This window comes from Silurus aristotelis (genome assembly GCF_946808225.1).
Source record: "Silurus aristotelis genome assembly, chromosome: 16".
Taxonomy (NCBI): domain Eukaryota; kingdom Metazoa; phylum Chordata; class Actinopteri; order Siluriformes; family Siluridae; genus Silurus; species Silurus aristotelis.
The window spans coordinates 23,768,669-23,785,037 of NC_139589.1; the positions used below are offsets into that span (position 1 = coordinate 23,768,669).

General features: G+C 38.9%; 1 protein-coding gene and 1 long non-coding RNA gene across 31 annotated transcripts in view; one reads left to right on the forward strand and one right to left on the reverse strand.

The window, feature by feature from the left end:
- Positions 1-15,111, forward strand: part of add1 (adducin 1 (alpha)) — a 33,142-nt gene extending 18,031 nt beyond the window's left edge. The window contains exons 9-19 of one of the 30 annotated variants that reach the window (XM_083563708.1): positions 425-598; positions 692-1,039; positions 5,179-5,274; positions 5,416-5,505; positions 6,056-6,073; positions 8,311-8,394; positions 8,634-8,799; positions 8,992-9,270; positions 10,765-10,848; positions 11,562-11,595; positions 14,303-15,111. In XM_083563708.1, coding sequence (XP_083419834.1) covers positions 425-598; positions 692-1,039; positions 5,179-5,274; positions 5,416-5,505; positions 6,056-6,073; positions 8,311-8,394; positions 8,634-8,799; positions 8,992-9,270; positions 10,765-10,848; positions 11,562-11,595; position 14,303 — 1,374 coding nt within the window. In that variant the 3' untranslated portion in view covers positions 14,304-15,111. The remainder of the gene's footprint in view (positions 1-424; positions 599-691; positions 1,040-5,178; positions 5,275-5,415; positions 5,506-6,055; positions 6,074-8,310; positions 8,395-8,633; positions 8,800-8,991; positions 9,271-10,764; positions 10,849-11,561; positions 11,596-14,302) is intronic. The other 29 variants (XM_083563709.1, XM_083563681.1, XM_083563693.1 and 26 more) reach the window with 29 other exon arrangements.
- On the reverse strand, positions 9,470-10,754 carry LOC310738622. The gene is made up of 2 exons (XR_014537121.1): positions 10,000-10,754; positions 9,470-9,644 (listed from the first exon to the last, which is right to left on the reverse strand). It is a non-coding gene; the product is annotated as an uncharacterized lncRNA (long non-coding RNA).
- Positions 15,112-16,369: the final 1,258 nt, after the last annotated feature.

The window sequence follows — 16,369 nt, forward strand, 5'->3', positions numbered from 1 at the left end:
TGACTGATACAGTATAGATTGTGGTGAACATCCATGGAAGCATTTAAAACTTTCCAGACATGGATTCAGGCTGGAAATAGAGATGATCAATGGTAGTAAGGCAGTTCCTCCAGGCTAGCATTGGAAGAGATCCAAGCAAGGCAGTAGATTCATGGCAGCATGATATGGTTAAAAATCCATTGTAGTATATCAGGAGCTCTGTTAAAGCCTTGCAAAAGATTTGCAGTAGCTTTGGAGAAGATCTGCAGTCGCCTACAGAAATTGTATGGTAACTTTGCAGAAGATCTGTGGTAGCCTTGCAGAAGCTCCAGGCTAGCAAAACTTTGGTCTCCAGATTGCATTGCAGACGCTCTTGTAAATCCTCCCTACAATACAAAACCTATTGTTTATTTATTGATCATTGTTTCTCGCTGTTAATTTGTAGGTCCGTACCCTCGCGAGTTCAGGTGGCCCTGAAAACCTGGTCATGCTGGACCCAGGGAAGTACAAGATGCGTCCTCGTCATCCAGAACCCGCTGGTGATGGGACGAGCCCTTATCCCAAGTGGCAGCTCGGGGAGCAGGAGTTCGAAGCCCTGATGCGGATGCTGGATAATTTGGTAAAAGAGACGTCAGGGCCAGATGTTGGGATGCGGGTACCTTGAGCGTGTAAAAGTTTGGCGTACATTTATTTCTATCTCACGGTTTTTCAGGGCTACAGGACCGGCTACCCGTACCGCTGCCCGGCTCTGCGCGATAAAGCTAAAAAGTACAGCGACGTAGAGATCCCGCCGTCCGCCACGGGCTACTCGTACGCCGAGGACAGCGACTCGGGCGCTCGCTCTCCGCTGAAGCACAGCTTCCAGCGGGGGCAGCGTGACAAGACCCGCTGGCTGAACACGGGCCGGTCGGATGAATCCCCCAACGAGGGGCTGGAGGGCGGCGGCAGCCCCAAGGCGAAGACTAAGGTGTGGACGAACATTACACATGATCACGTCAAACCCTTGCTGCAGTCTCTCTCGTCCGGTGTCTGCGTGCCAAGCTGTATAACCAACTGCTTGGTCTGTGCCTACCTTATTGTTCATAGTTTAGAACGTTACTGCTACCGAACGATGGTCAGCTGGCTAGCACCCCGACAACTTTTATTTACTTATTCAAGTCTTTATATCTGTCCGCTATTTCTCCTTCTTATCTCTTTAATTCGCTTTCCTTTCAGTTAAACGTATTCCGTCGAGTGTCCTTGTGCCTCCGGGGGGGGGGGGGGGGGGGGGGTTGGGGGTTTGAGTCGAGGTGTCGGGTGTGTCCGGGTGCTCTCTAGCTGCCCAGTGCATGCTGTGTTGCATGATGCCTTGTAATTAGTCTTCTGGATTACCAGGAGGGTGTGGCATGTGCCTGTAGTGGGTGTGGCTGGACATTGTGGTGTTGTTTTTCTTTTTTGGATGTTGTGCTTTCTTTTTCTTTTTTTTAAATTGGCGCTTAATTTGTTGTTTGTCTGGGGAGCAGATTTTTCTGGGCGTGGCTATTACTTCGAGTTAACGGCAGTTTCACTGGATAGGAGCTGTTTAAAAAAAAAAAAAAAAAAAAGATAAACAATTGAAAAATGCTTTGTGACGGGGTTACAGTTACTCCGATGAGTAAAGACGAGAAATCTTCAGGGCGACAAAAAAAAGCGCTCTTACCTTCTTAAAGGTGATCATTTTTTGAGCGATTTGACCAACAATGAATTTTTTTTCCCGGTTAACGAACGACAGGGTGTATCTTTTGTCCATTTCGGATTTCGCACTTAATTCGGAAAAGCATTAAAATGACGTCCAAATAAATTTAAATTTAGTAATTGATTTCTTTTTGTTTTATTTGAGGTTTAAAAATATTTAACTGTTCGTAGAAAATTAAATTTTATCCACGATTTTGTTTCCCAAGTTATAGTGCAGGGGGGGAGGGGCTTTAAACTGGTGCTGCTTTTGGTGTGGACTCGTCTTTACCCCGCCCATCCCGGGTCATCGCTTGAGTTTTGATGACTCAGGGTCTGGTTCCGGGTTCGAGTCCTCTCCTTGCTTTTGACTTGGCTTTCAATTTTTTTATTTCGAGCTTCTCTTGCGTTTCCTGTTGTTTCTTTAACTTTTTTTTTCTTTTTCTTTTTTTGCGACTGTCTTCCCCGAATTACGACTCAACGACATATTCCGTATCTGTTCCCAAAGCATGAGTGTTGTTTAAAAGGAAAAAGAAAAAAACAAAAACGAATAGAAACGTTGTGAAAGTTCTTAACTCTCCAAACGATTATCTCTAGTTGGGGGAGTGCGAGTGTTGTGTTGTGAGGCTCTATACGTGATCAGTGAGTATTTCATATTTACATGTTCATCCCATGTGTCCTTCCTCTTTTTTTATTTTTTCTCTCCCCTCGACGCCCATACGACATCCTGGCTCTCGATGGGCTTAAATAAGTCATAAATCATAGCCGTTCATGCTACGTATTCAAGCCTGATGCTAACGATTAACTCTTTTTCTAAAATCTGTTTATTAAAAAAATAAAAAAATTACCAAACTGCCAAAAAGCTTGAAGCAACATGCATTTGCTGTTCATTACACCGAGACTCCAGAGAGACCAAGCTGCTGCGGATGTGGGGTTTTTCTTCCTATTACATTAAACAGGTGTCACATTAATGTTAAAAAATGTTTGTTATCCTGAGCAAATAAAATCAGAGTCAAATATATATTATATATATTATGTAAAATCCGATCTTATTTAAATATATTCATTAATTCAAATGGAATTTATTTATTTTATAGGTTCTCTTAAAAAAATTATTGCGTTCCTAAATCAGAAATGGGTCTGTTTGGGTCCAGTCTAATATTTAACAAGCTAAAGGTCCAATTTCTCTCTAATCTCCTGTATGTTCACAATATATTTTTTCCCTTTTTCATGATGCAATTTTTTTTTTCTTTTCCCTTAGTATTCCGATTACTTCCTATTTTTCAATTTTTCCTTTTTTTTTTTTTTTTTTTAACCGTCAAACTTTCTCTTTCATCCCTTTTTCCCCTGTATCTTTCCATTTTATTTCAAAAAAAAAAAAAAGACGGCTTTTTGTTCTTTTTCTTTTCCTTTCAACTTTTTTTTTCTTTCCTTTTTGTTTTCTTTTGTACTTTTATCTTGAATTCTGTTGTATTTTTTTTTTCATTACCTTCCCTTTTTTTTCTTTCTTCTTTTGTATTCCCACGCAAGCGCACTATATGGACAAAAGTATCTTTGGTAGTGGTAGCATGACCTCTTTTTCTTGTAACTAGGAGCCCCAAACCTGTTCCAGCATGGCAATGTCCATGTGAACGGTCCATTCTATTCTAAAGCCCCAGCTCCATGAAGATATGCTTTCCATTAATTGGAGTGGAAGATCTCCTGCAACATCCTGTCGAACATCTTCCCAGAAAAGTGGAGGTTATAATTAGAGCAATTGGGGTATTCAAAAAGATGCACACCCCAATCTTATGGTCGGGTGTCCACAAACTTTTGTCCTTATAGTGTGTATGTGGACACTAGAGGCTTTTTTTTTTTTTTTTTAGAAGCAACAAAACAAGAACTAAAAAAAAAATTAACGGACACCCCTCGACCAATCAGATTTGAGAATTGGAGCCTGGTTGTTTAGCATGTTATCTCAGGAAAATGTTCATCTCAAGACCACAGCAGTGAGTGTGAAGGTAAACAAGGAAAGCACGGCCTCTCTGGTTTCCCACTGCGCTTTTATTCGTTCTAATCAGAACATCATTCCAAGCTTTGGAGGTTGAATAACAAGTGTGTAAGTTTAGTGCTGCAGGATCACTGGTGTGATTATTTTTGCAGCTTATTCAGATTTTCAACCGTATATTATGGAAAAAACACAAGTGGTGTAGGTGAACTGTAGTGTACTTTACTGGGCGTAACTTCATCCCTGCTGTTTGTGTGTGTGTGTGTGTGTGTGTGTGTGTGTGTGCGTGTGCGTGAGACAAAGATTATGTATGCAGATTTGTGTGTTTGTACCTGTTTGTGTGTGTGTGTTTGTTCAATGTTCACCCTGAGAAAACACTCACTGCCTACAGTTGCCTCACAGTTGCTGCTTAAATCAACACACACACACACACACACACACACACACACACACACACAAGCCTGGCTTCTGCGTCACTCTCAAACACACCTGCTGCTCCTCACAACCTCTCATCCTCTACCTCCACCTGTTTCTCTCCTCCCTCCTTTCTCCTATTCTCTTTTTTCATTTCTTTATTACTTTAGGAGTTTTTCAGTTTTTTTTTTCTCCATACAGTAAATACAGCAGCTGCAGCAGGAGGATCAGTGATGATGAGAAGATGATGTTTACAAACTTTATTACATTCGTATTAGGGGATTTTCCTGAAATATAAACCTAAACTCTCTTGTTTTATTTTTAATTGTTATAAAAAAGAAACAAATACAAATATTGCTTGCACATTTAAAATCTTTAAAAATTCCAAGGACTTTACAAGCTTGATATTTATTTTATTTTATTTTTTCATTTATTTTCCAAACGGGAATACATTTTTCGCACTTTTCAAGCTTAAGTTTAATTAAATTGTTTTACTATTTTCTACTAATAATATGTTTCTATAATCATTTATATACTCCACAAAAAGTTTTTTAGATAATAGTAAAAATTACAGTAAGTTGACATTTTTGACTACATTAAGCATACTAAATTTGTTTCCATTTTATACTAGTATTAACATTCGAAACACTCCATTTGAAATTATATTTTTTCCCTGCTTTCCAACATCCTATAAATTTTGTGTTTTCGGCGCTCACACTGCTGAAACTGAATGAGATGTAAACTCTGATTGAAAACGTTTTCTTTAGGTGTACGTGGATTCCATTTTGCACACGGTCTGTGTTAAATAATGGTGAAGTAAATATAAAAAATTGGTTAAATGAATAGAGACGTGTTCGAAACATTTTCCGAAAATCTTCAGTCCATCATCATTGGTTCACTGTTCTGAATATTACTGCTGTGGTCTCTTGATTTCTTTTAATATTATTTTCAAAAGCATGACATTCTGTTGAGCTTGTGTATAATATACTTATAAATTTTTTGTGTTTTTATATATATATATATATATATTTTTTTTTTTTTCCCTTAGTCATGCTGCATGCATCGTCGTGTTTGCTGTGTGTTTGAACTTTTTGTTTTGATGATTGCAGTGGACGAAGGAGGAGAGCATTCGACAGGGTGCCGTGGCCAATCAGTTCGTTCCTCTCAACACTAATCCTAAAGAGGTCCAGGAAATGCGCAACAAGGTCTGAACATCTCGAATGTCTCAAATCTCTCTGTGTGTAGATTTGATTTAATAAAGTCAATATTAAACTTCAAATTGTAATTGGTTAAGGTCTAGGGGTGTGTGTGTGCAAGAAAACTAATGTGTCGTCATGACATTGCAGATCCGTGAGCAGAACCTGCAGGACATCAAGACAGCAGGACCTCAGTCTCAGCTGCTTACTGGAACTGTGGTAGATCGTTCCTTTGTCCAGGTCTGTATAAACACACGTGCGCAAGCACACACACATACACTTCTGTCGCTGTCCTTATGAGGACCAGCCAAAAATACTCACAATGTATTGGATTTTTATACACTAAGCAATAAGCACACACACACACACACACACACACACACACACACACACACACACCTCACAGTCCAGTGAGGGCCTTTCAAACATCATCAGAACATCAACGTTTTCCATTAGGATACAAACACACAATTTTGTGTGACTGCTCCAGTTTTATGAGGACCTGACAAGACTAAACCACTAAAATATAAACACACACACACACGCGTGCAAAACTCCCATTATCAATATGAGGATTAGATAAATGTCCCCATAAAGACCAAACTGTCCCCTATGATATAAACACACACACTTCTCGTTATCCTTATGAGGACATGCTAAAGGTCCCCAAAAATTCAGAACTAAGATAGAAATACGTGCGCGCACACACACACACACACACACACACACACACACACTGCACTGTCATTTTTATTCACTGTGTAAATGTAGCATTGTTTTTCGGCTACAGAGAGCGACGATCTGGCACGTAAGTACGGTGTGCGCCTGCTCTAACCGTGTGTACATCTTCCCATCCCTCTGCCCCAGGGTGGTGCTCATCCACCTTTAGTTTGCTATTTTATTATTTTCTGACCCAAATAATGAACTAGACGTCTCTGCATCTTTATACAACACGCAGTCTGAGTTTGCATGTCTCACATGATTGCTAATTTTGCACCTGCTCCTTGCTAGTCAGACCTAGTTAACCTAGATAACTTATTAAATATTTACCTGATCTTACAAATCTCAAAGGAGTTTTGGGTTTACTATATTAATCACAGAGGTGTTGTCTTCCCCTAAACTTTAGGGCCTGAAGCACCCTGTTGAGGCTTGATGATGATGTTTTTTTCGTAAATGCTTATCTTCAAATAATTTGTAACCGACCCTGTATAATTAAGAACTTCATCAACAAACGTAACCCATATCAGTGCAAAATATATTTTTTTGAAAATCAATTCTTGTTTTTTTTCTTCTCATTTTATTGTACACTATATGGGCAAAAGTTTGTGGACATGACCGAAAGATTGTTCTTCTTTTTGAACATCCCATTCCAACTTAATCCCACATTTGCTGTTATGATAAGCTCCACTATTCTGGCAAGATGTTCCTCTAGATATTTTTTTGTAAAGTCAAGTACCGATGTAGGCGAGGTGAGGAGGTCTGGGGTTCAGTCAGTGTGCACATTCATCATGCTCATCATGAGATCAAAGCTTTATAGCCTGGAGATCTTCCACTCCAACCCATGTAAAGCATATCTTCATAAAGCTGGCTTTGTGCACAGGGTCATCATCATACTGCAAAGGTTTCGTGTCTCCTAGTTTAAGACGTTTGATACAGTTGTGTGTCTTAGACTTTGGTGACGGTTTGTGGAGTTGGTTGGAAAACTCATGTGTCCTAATACTTTTGGCACTGCGTAAAGGTACTTAAAGTTACGTTGTTACTTTGGGTTACATTTGGTGCACAATTTACAATGATTTAAGTTTCCTGGTTATGCCATGTGACATTACGGTATGTTGCAGTACATTGTTACATCAAATTGCGTTACCCTGCGTTATTGCAATTGGTTAAATTATGTTGGGTTATTTAAAATTTGTTGTAACGTTGTTACTTGATATTGTGCTAGGTTGCTCTACACAACGTTGTTACGGCGTGTTGCAGTTCACAGCATTGTTACATTTCATTATATTTTGTTGCTTTATTTAATATAGTTATATTGTGTTACGATATTTAGCTTTTTTATTATGTTGCGTTATGCTACGTAACACCGTTATGTTGCGTACATTGTTACATTTTAATTCGTTATGCTACATAACGCTGTATCATTGAGTTACGTCACCTGGCTCCATGTTGCGCTATTATATGTTGCGTTATTATATTGTAAGTCGTCGTTTGTGCCAATTGCAAGTCGTTAAGATGTTATGTTACATGAAATTACGTCACATTAAAGTTCTCTATAATTTTTAAGCATCAAACTGGACTGAGACTCCCAAAGCCCCAATTTTCACAATTTTCTGTGCAATATAATGGCGGGTTTTTTTTTTTTTTTCCGTTTTTTTTTTTTTTTTTTTTGAGTTTATTTTATTACTAATGTCTTTTAGAATAATGAATCACATTGTATGCTAAAGGTTTGTGTGAAATAGTATAAAAAAGATTTTTTTCTATTTTCTTTGAATTATTTGCTGACGGACGCAAAAAAAACCCCTTTTGTACTGTTTAAAAAGTCGACGTCGCATGGATTTAGTTTCGAATGTACAAACAGAGGGCCAGTACCTACAGCGGAAAATGTTGTGTGTGGTTTGACTAGCACATTTTGATTTCTGATGTTGCAGTGCATGACCTTAAACCATTTGGCTTGAGTCTGTCCCATGCGCTTCCTTAGGAAATGCTCAGTGCATGTTTGTGAAGTGTGTAATTGTGTGTTCAGGCGTATGTGTGTGTGTGAGCTACGTATACCATGTAGTATATCAATGCACATCATTTTCGCAGTAGGCTGATATTTTATATCTTGTTATCTTTTTAAAAATGTCATTTATTATGCGGAAAAAAAGACTCCGGCTATGATGTGTGTCTTGACAGAGAATTTATAATTCATTGAGTAATATAAAGATAGATGTTGATATATTATAGTAATATATTTAAATCAAGATATTAATATATGATTGTGTGTGAGTGGGTGTGTGTTAGTGGCGCTGGGTTATGCACTGCTCATAAGGTCTACTATTACAGGATGCTCCTCTGTCTGACTGTTTGGAGTGTATCGATGGCCTTGACTTCTCAGACAGCTATAGTCCTGCTAGGTCTGTTAGAAAGGTACATCCCGACGATTAACCATCATTCCCCACTTACGACGCTGAAAAACCATACACAACATTTCATTTTATTTCGTCATGGTGTCTTGTTGGCACAGTGTGTGGAATAGGTACAATTCTGGTTACATTTAAAATAATAGGTGTTTTAAAAAAAAATTGTAGATTAAAGATTAAAGATTAATTGTAATGTTTTTTACTGTTAATTCTGAATAGATTTGAGATGTCGCTTTTGACCTACAGGGGGAGCTAGTGACCGCTTCCAAAGCGATTATAGAGAAGGAATACCAGCCTCGTGTGATTGTCACCAAGACCGGACCAAATCCATTCAATAAGTTCACCGACCAGGAGCTGGAGGAGTACCGTAGGGAAGTGGAGCTCAAACAGAAAGGAGAAGAAGGTCTAGAAGGTAAGAATTTCTCCGCATTTTTAGCATTTTCTGTTCCATCGCAATTATCGATGTATTGTTAAACACGTTATAATTAAGTGACCTTTTTCATGATACACTTTAAAGAATGTGTAAAGATGTATAGAATTTTTGCAATTGCCCATGGGGTAAAGTTCAGGTGCAGTTTTGGAACAAAACTGTTGTTGCTTCCAGTACAGGTTGATGCATCTGACAGCTCAGTGGTACCAGGTTCAGGAGGAGTCACTTCTCCTCCTGCCTCCTCAAATGACAATTTGATGGAGAAGCAGCTCTTGGCAGCTTCTTCTTCCTCTACTGATGCTGCTACAGAACCTGAGGGATCAAGAAGGGTCATTCCTTCTGGTCCTCCCGTGTCCCCACACAAGGATTTTCACAGTGCTGTGCTGAAAGCTCTCAGTGTCACCACAGATTTGTCTGAGAATGATCAGCCTGAACAAGACGTCAAAGTTGAAGGTAGCCTGGTGTGCCATCTGCCAACCCTTGCCTGGCATCCATCCTGCCCTTTGTAGATTTGGAATGGTGGGGTTGACTTTGCTAGTGTGTCCTTTACTTGGTCCTTAATCTTTTTTTTTTTCTCCTGGTGGTGCAGTCCAGAAACTCCTGATGTGTCCTTGAGCCCTTACAATTTTCTTTTCTCCATGTCCGTCTCCAGTGTATTCTTTCTCCTTGCCCCTTTCATGACTTATCCTTTTTCCTTGCTCGTTTTTCCAAAATTCTTTTTTCCTTTGTCCATTAGTATACCCATTTTCCCTAACCACTTTTAGTATATTCTTTCTTTCCACCGATCCTCTCATCTGCCTGTTCTTTTTATCTGTCTTTTTATGTTCCTCTTCTTCTTGTTCATCTCCTGGTGTACCCGTTTCCTTTACCCATCTCTGGTGTACCCATTCTCCTTACCTGTCTTCTGGTGTATCCTTTCTCTTCATCTGTCTCCTGGTGTACCCGTTCTCCTTACCCCTCTCCTGGTGTACCCTTTCTTCTTACCCGTCTCCTAGTGTACCCGTTCTCCTTGCCCATCTCCTGGTGTACCCTTTCTTTTTTCTTACCCGTCTCCTGGTGTACCCGTTCTCCTTACCCCTCTCCTGGTGTACCCTTTCTTCTTACCCGTCTCCTAGTGTATCCGTTCTTCTTGCCCATCTCCTGGTGTACCCTTTCTTTCTTCTTACCCGTCTCCTGGTGTACCTATTCTCCTTACCCATCTCCTGGTGTATCCTTTCTTCTTACCCGTCTCCTGGTGTACCCGTTCTCCTTACCTGTCTTCTGGTGTATCCTTTCTCTATATCTGTCTCCTGGTGGACCCTTACTCCTTAGTCATCTTTTAATTTATTCTTTCTTACTTATTGTCTATTTCTTTCCCACCTTTCAGGTTTTTTTTGTTATTTACTTCTATTCCCCTTCTCCCTACCCATAACAAATGTACCCTTCTATGATGTATTTCTATTATTTGAATTTTTTCTACCTTATCCTTTCCCAAGCCTTAATACTTATACTGATAACGAAAGCAAGTAAGACGCTTGATGCAAATTACATCACGGTAATTGGTCCCTTTCAGTCCTTTTGTCTTAACGCTTCCTTAATCCCGTTTTCATTTGTGATTCTTTACCCCTGGTGTGGTTTTTAATGGCAAAAGTTCAGCAATCTTTAATTCCCGGATACCGTCGTCTTCTCGCTTTAGCTGGGATCCATGCTTCATCCTGATTGGGGTTGTTTGTGGTCTGGAAACTAATAAAACAAACGTCTTGACTGAATTTAAAACGATCTGTTTAAATAATTTAATTTGGGGGTGAAGGCAAATCCTTAACTGTAGCCCAGAGTTGGTTTCGTGGTATGAGTATTACCCTCTTGTGATCCCCTCAATGCTACAGTGGATTGGAAGATGTAAAAAGCCCTACAGTGATTATAAGTATTTCATATCCCAAGAGTATATACCCTTTCCTTCTTTTGTAGATCAACCGCAGGTGCTGGAGGACTTGGGGAAAGGTCCGAGCCCCACCCGTACCCCACCAAGCACCCCGATTCGAGTAGAAGAAGGTACGTTCAACCAGGTGGTCATGCTTCCTTATGCATGCACGTGGATTTTTTTTGGTGTGCCTCAGGGGATAATTCTAAGAACGCAGCAGTTTCTGTTTTACTGTGATCTTTAACAAATCTTATTTTTTCCTTTGCTGTTTAGTTTGTATGTAATAAGAGATCAAGAGGATCAATGGGTACCCATTGGTATTTTTTTTTTAATTCGTTCTTTTTGATTGACTCGTTTTCAAGCATCGGTTTGAATCAATCATGGTGAAACGTTGGTCTTGTGGCATTTTCTCTGCATGTTTAAAGAAGTTTTGTTCTACCTCTTGGTCTTTATTACTTTGGATTACACCGATACTATCAGATATAATCAGCTACACTCTGTATTTAGTATTGTAAGAGTAAAAAGTCTAATTTTCTGCTCTTAGCCTGAACCGTATTTGTTCAGGTAAATTTCAGGTGTAATCTGATTCCGAACGATTCCACCTTTTTCCTCATTCACTTTTCATACTCATTCCTCGTGGGTCTCTCCCCCCCCCCCCCCCCCCCCAAAAGAATGGTGTGTAGCCATTCTTTTTCTTCCTGGTGATCCGATTTTTATTTCTGTTTGGGGGGGGGGGGGTCTTCCTTTTGATTTTCTTCAACATGGTGGCTGTGATTTGACTTGCATAGACATTTTTTTCTACTGTGCTTTTTTTTTTTCTTCTTCGTGGCTGCCTTACAATCAGGAGATGGAAATGCAAAAGAGTACCTGTTGCCATAGTAAGTACTGTCCCACTCCAACTCCCCTTTCACCTACATGCTTGCCTGTAGCCATCTTTCTTTCTTTCTTTTTTTTTTGCATGCCCTCCCCATTCGGGTTTCTCTCTTCTCCGAACTAACTCGTCCTGCTTTATCTTCTCGCTGTTTGGTTTTTCATCCATAGACCTTTTTTTCAGTTTTGTTCACTGGAATCATCTCAAAGGTCTGCTCCTGTCAGGTTTCACCCTCTCTTTTCTTTTTCTCTCGTCTTTTACAGTTAAAAGTTTGGAAAATCCCGAGTTTTTTATGGTTTCTGAGAGACACATGCATGTTTCTTTTGTTTCTATGCAACAAACTCGGTAATGCAATACTTTGAATAAAGCAAATGTATAATTTTCCAAATGGTTTTCTTTATTTTTATTGAAAAATCCTCCCTTAATTAGAGATTTCTTTCTTGTGATCCCAGAGCAGTTCAGTAGGATTTAGGCAGGTCGTTCCATGATAGGTATCACTCTAAATAACGCTTGCAGTACTCAGGCGTACGCTTCGGCTCGTTGTATGGTGAAGTTGATTCCAATGAACCGCAATTTCCGAAATAAATCTTCTTTGCCTTCCATGCTCCAAAACAACCTCAAACTGTTATGCTTCCACCTCCATGTTTGAGGGTGAGGGCAGTCTGCTAACATCTTCTCTCTGTTCTCCGTCTTACACAAGTTCATCTGGTGGATTCAAAAATGGACCAGTCTGTCCATCACCTTGCTTTCACTCGTTCACTGTCCATTTTTATGTGTTTTTACTTTTTCCAGAGTTTGTTGCCTAGAAACAAAACATGCAAGTGTCTCAAAAACCATATAAGACTTCCACAATTTCCGGCACTATATATATATATATGTGTGTGTGTGTGTGTGTGTGTGTGTGTGTGTGTGTGTGTGTGTATATATATATATATATATATATATATATATATATATATATAATGTATATGTAAATTTTGCTTTATATTCAATGTTTTATCTTCTGAATAGGGTACTTACATAAAGTAATTGGATTACACTATTACGTAATCACACACGCAAACATGGACCATCGATTAGCAATAAAAGGTAGACAGGCAGGCAAAAAGACGAATAAACAGCCAAATCACACCCCTGCATTAAAGTGTTTTATTCCACTTATACCACTGTGAAGTGCTATTTTCTATTTAGTAAACATTTTGCGTTGTATAAACCTCAAATTAGTTGTTTAGGGTTTGTGTCTGTTATCTCATATACTATAGTAGCTAGAAAAGAAATGTACAACGAGCCCCCCTCAGCATTTACTTATAAGAAACAATAAACAAACCTTGAGAAACAAAATATGTATTTATATGCAGTCTGATTGGACATGTGATCAGTCAGGAAATTAACGGGTGTTTTTTTTTTTTTTAATCTTCATCTCACCGATCATTAGCGTGGAATGAAATAATGCGCTCGGTGTTGAGAACGAAACCTGATAGGACCTGGCTTAAGGTTATTCCAAGAGCAAAGCTTCTGGGCTTTTCCGCTCACTGGCCCTGCTCTATATTAACCAACACCTCTCGAGCAACTCTGTTTTATCATATCGTCTAGCTATTTTTTTTATTTTTACAGCAGGTAACGTATGACCTTCATTTTTATGATGCGGAGAGTCGTCTCTTCAGGTACACAGTGATCGCTTTTTTGCGCTGTTTGTAGTGAAAACGCTGCTTTTCTATTGGCTGATATTTCTGTGTTAGAGTATGTTTTGTGAGGACTTGTGACAAGGTTTCTGGATCGCAGCTTTAAACGAAAGCGTGAATAAAAATTAATATAGTAAATACACTATATGGCCAAAAAGGATTGTGACACCAGACTTTCCCACCTGTATGAGGTTCTTTACCTTTTTTTTTTGGAGGCACACAATTGTACCGGACGGCTTTTGGATGCAGGAGAATTTTATTTTTCCTTCACTTAAACCAGGAGACCCAAAACCTGTTCCAGCATGACATATACACAAAGCCAGCTCCATGAAGATCTGCTTAACATGTGTTGGAGAAGAAGTGGTCAGGTGTCCACAAACCTTTGTCCATATAGTGTGAATAGCAAAAATATTAATAGCGATTTAAATAAATAATCAATTCTTGGTCGTCCTCTTCAGTGAAGCACGGTGGTGGTGTTTTAGCATCATGCTGAGCGTTTTCTGGTGTTTGGTAAATAGGCATGTCTATGCATCATACTTTCATTATTAAAAATGATACATTTCCGGATGTTTAGTGTTTGAATAATAGTTTGTAAACCATTTGAGTGATGGTCTTCCAGAACTGGGAATCAGAGGGGAACATATGGAACATGGAGGCGCTTTAGATACAGAGTTTACTGTTGTGTCTGTAGCAGTAACTGAGCAGGTTGGGATTTTGTGTTTCCCATTAGAGATCTTGGTGAAATTTTCTCAGCTTTTAGCATGTTAGCGCTAAGCTAGGACTGGATTACAGCGAGTCTGGATTGGACGAGGAGTTCCTGCTTTTTTTTTTTTCTGGGCTGTGTGATTGACCCAAATCTAGATTGCAGTTCTGTTTAATATTTTGGTTTAATGGCAAACTCCGAGCTGTGTCTTCTCTGAGGCTCGTCTTTTCCTCACACACCTTCATTTTACACACCTTTTTTCTAACATTTTTCTCTCTCCCCCCCCTTCCATCGCCCCTGTTTTTTTTTTTTTTCCTGTCGTCTCTCAGAACGGCAGCAGGACCAGAGCCCTAAAGACGAAAGCGACGCCGCCACTTTAAGACAGACCCTCCCCGACCTGACCCCCGACGAGCCTTCTGATGCCGCCGTCACCGCCCTCCCGGCAGAAGACCCCGCCCCTTCCGAGCCGGACTCCGCCCCGGCTCACGTCGACGGGGAGGAGCCTGTTGCCGCCGATGACGCCGCGGGCGACCAGGGCAGCGACGAGTCCCCGAACAAATCCCCTTCGAAAAAGAAGAAGAAATTCCGCACGCCGTCGTTCCTAAAGAAAAACAAAAAGAAGTCCGAACCCTAGAGAGGAAAAATTAATCTCCTACGATGAAAGCCACATTCTATCTTTCTTTTAATTTTGTTTTTTTATTATTTTTTAAAACTTTTAGCTAGTCTTATCTTGTGTTCACCTGTAGCTTGTGAATGTCGCTGTTTTATTTTTTATTTTAACAGTTAATCCGGTAAAAATGTGACGCCTGGCTTCCTGTGCGCGTGTGTGTGTGTGTGTGTGTGTGTGTGTGTGTGTGTGTGTGTGTGTGTGTGTGTGTGTGTGCGCGCGTATGTGTGTGTATGCACCCATGTTTTAGCAGAGATTTATTTTAACCTCCTGCTTTTGTAAGAAAAGAAATGAATAAATTTACCCATCTTAATTAACCACTAGAATGTATTTGGATTGTATCAAAGTGTGTATTCAAGAGTAAAAAAAAGGAATGCGAAGAAAACTGGATATGATTAAAAAAAAAAAATCTGGTTCAAGGAAAAAATGAAAACCTCAATAAAAACGCAGCACGCTGTCTGCTGAAACGCCTGTCGTGTTGTTTTGAATTTGAATGATCATCAACTTTACACTTTTTATCTACAATTTATTACATTTATGCATTTTTTCAAATAGTTTTTTTCTTCTTTCCCCATTTGATCGCATCATTACACATTCTCCATAGACTTCAGACTTCATTTACATAAAGTTAGAATTAATAAATTTACATTTTGTGTGAAGGATTTTTATTTCTTTATTTATTTAAGTGGTTTTATATATATTAAAAAAATATATATAATGTTCAAATCGGTCAATCGATAATTTCAGAGATGCTCTGAAAACTGTACAGCAACACTAATGGGATAAAAACTAAACATCAATATTTTTTTACCTGTAAGCAGACTTTCAAGGCAAGAAACTAAATATATATATAATTTTTTTAATCAGCTATTGAATAATGATGATGGCCAAAGTTTGTGCCCACGGACACAGATGAAAAATATTCGCAATGTCCCAATACTTTTGGCCTTAATGTGTGTACCTTAGCCAATTTACACACGCAATACACACATCTGGCCACATCTGGCGCGTTTAGGAAATGGTTGTATAGTGATGCTATCTTTTATAAATTTTTTAAATGTCTTTTTTTTTTGTGCAAGTAACAGGTTTTTGGTATTGAATGTAGACAATGAAGGGAAAAATTATTTAAACAGCAACAACAAAAAAAGAATTAAATACAGCGTGAACGAGCTGTTCAGAGATACGTGACTGGGAAAACCTTTATGATGTCACTTCAATTAAAGGTACCCAAATCAATAAGCGCCGTTTTAACTACAATCCAACTAGACTAGTTTGTCTGTGATTGTTAAATACACACATTATAAAACACTACATACTATAAATTATAATGTTATGCAGCTAAAATAAATATTGCTCTATGCATAAAAGCATAACAGGCAAATATACAGTTATTAACATTTCATTCATTACATTATCCTTTAATATCCTTCTAATGAGATGAGTGATGAATACACACCTTTATCTTTTGCACCTTTCCTCCTGCTTCTTTCCTCTTTTTTGTTTTTGAGGGTTAAGAACTTTATCATTTTAATTAGGATTTAGTGCTCCTTAGTGAGGTCACCTGCCTCTCCTTTCTGAGTGTATGAGTGAGAGAACTTCTCTCCCCGACCAGCTTCATTCACTGTGACATGATATAATAATTGACGTGACCGTACAAATAAAGAAGAAGAAAAAAAATATATATATATATATATATATATATATATATATATATATATATATATATATA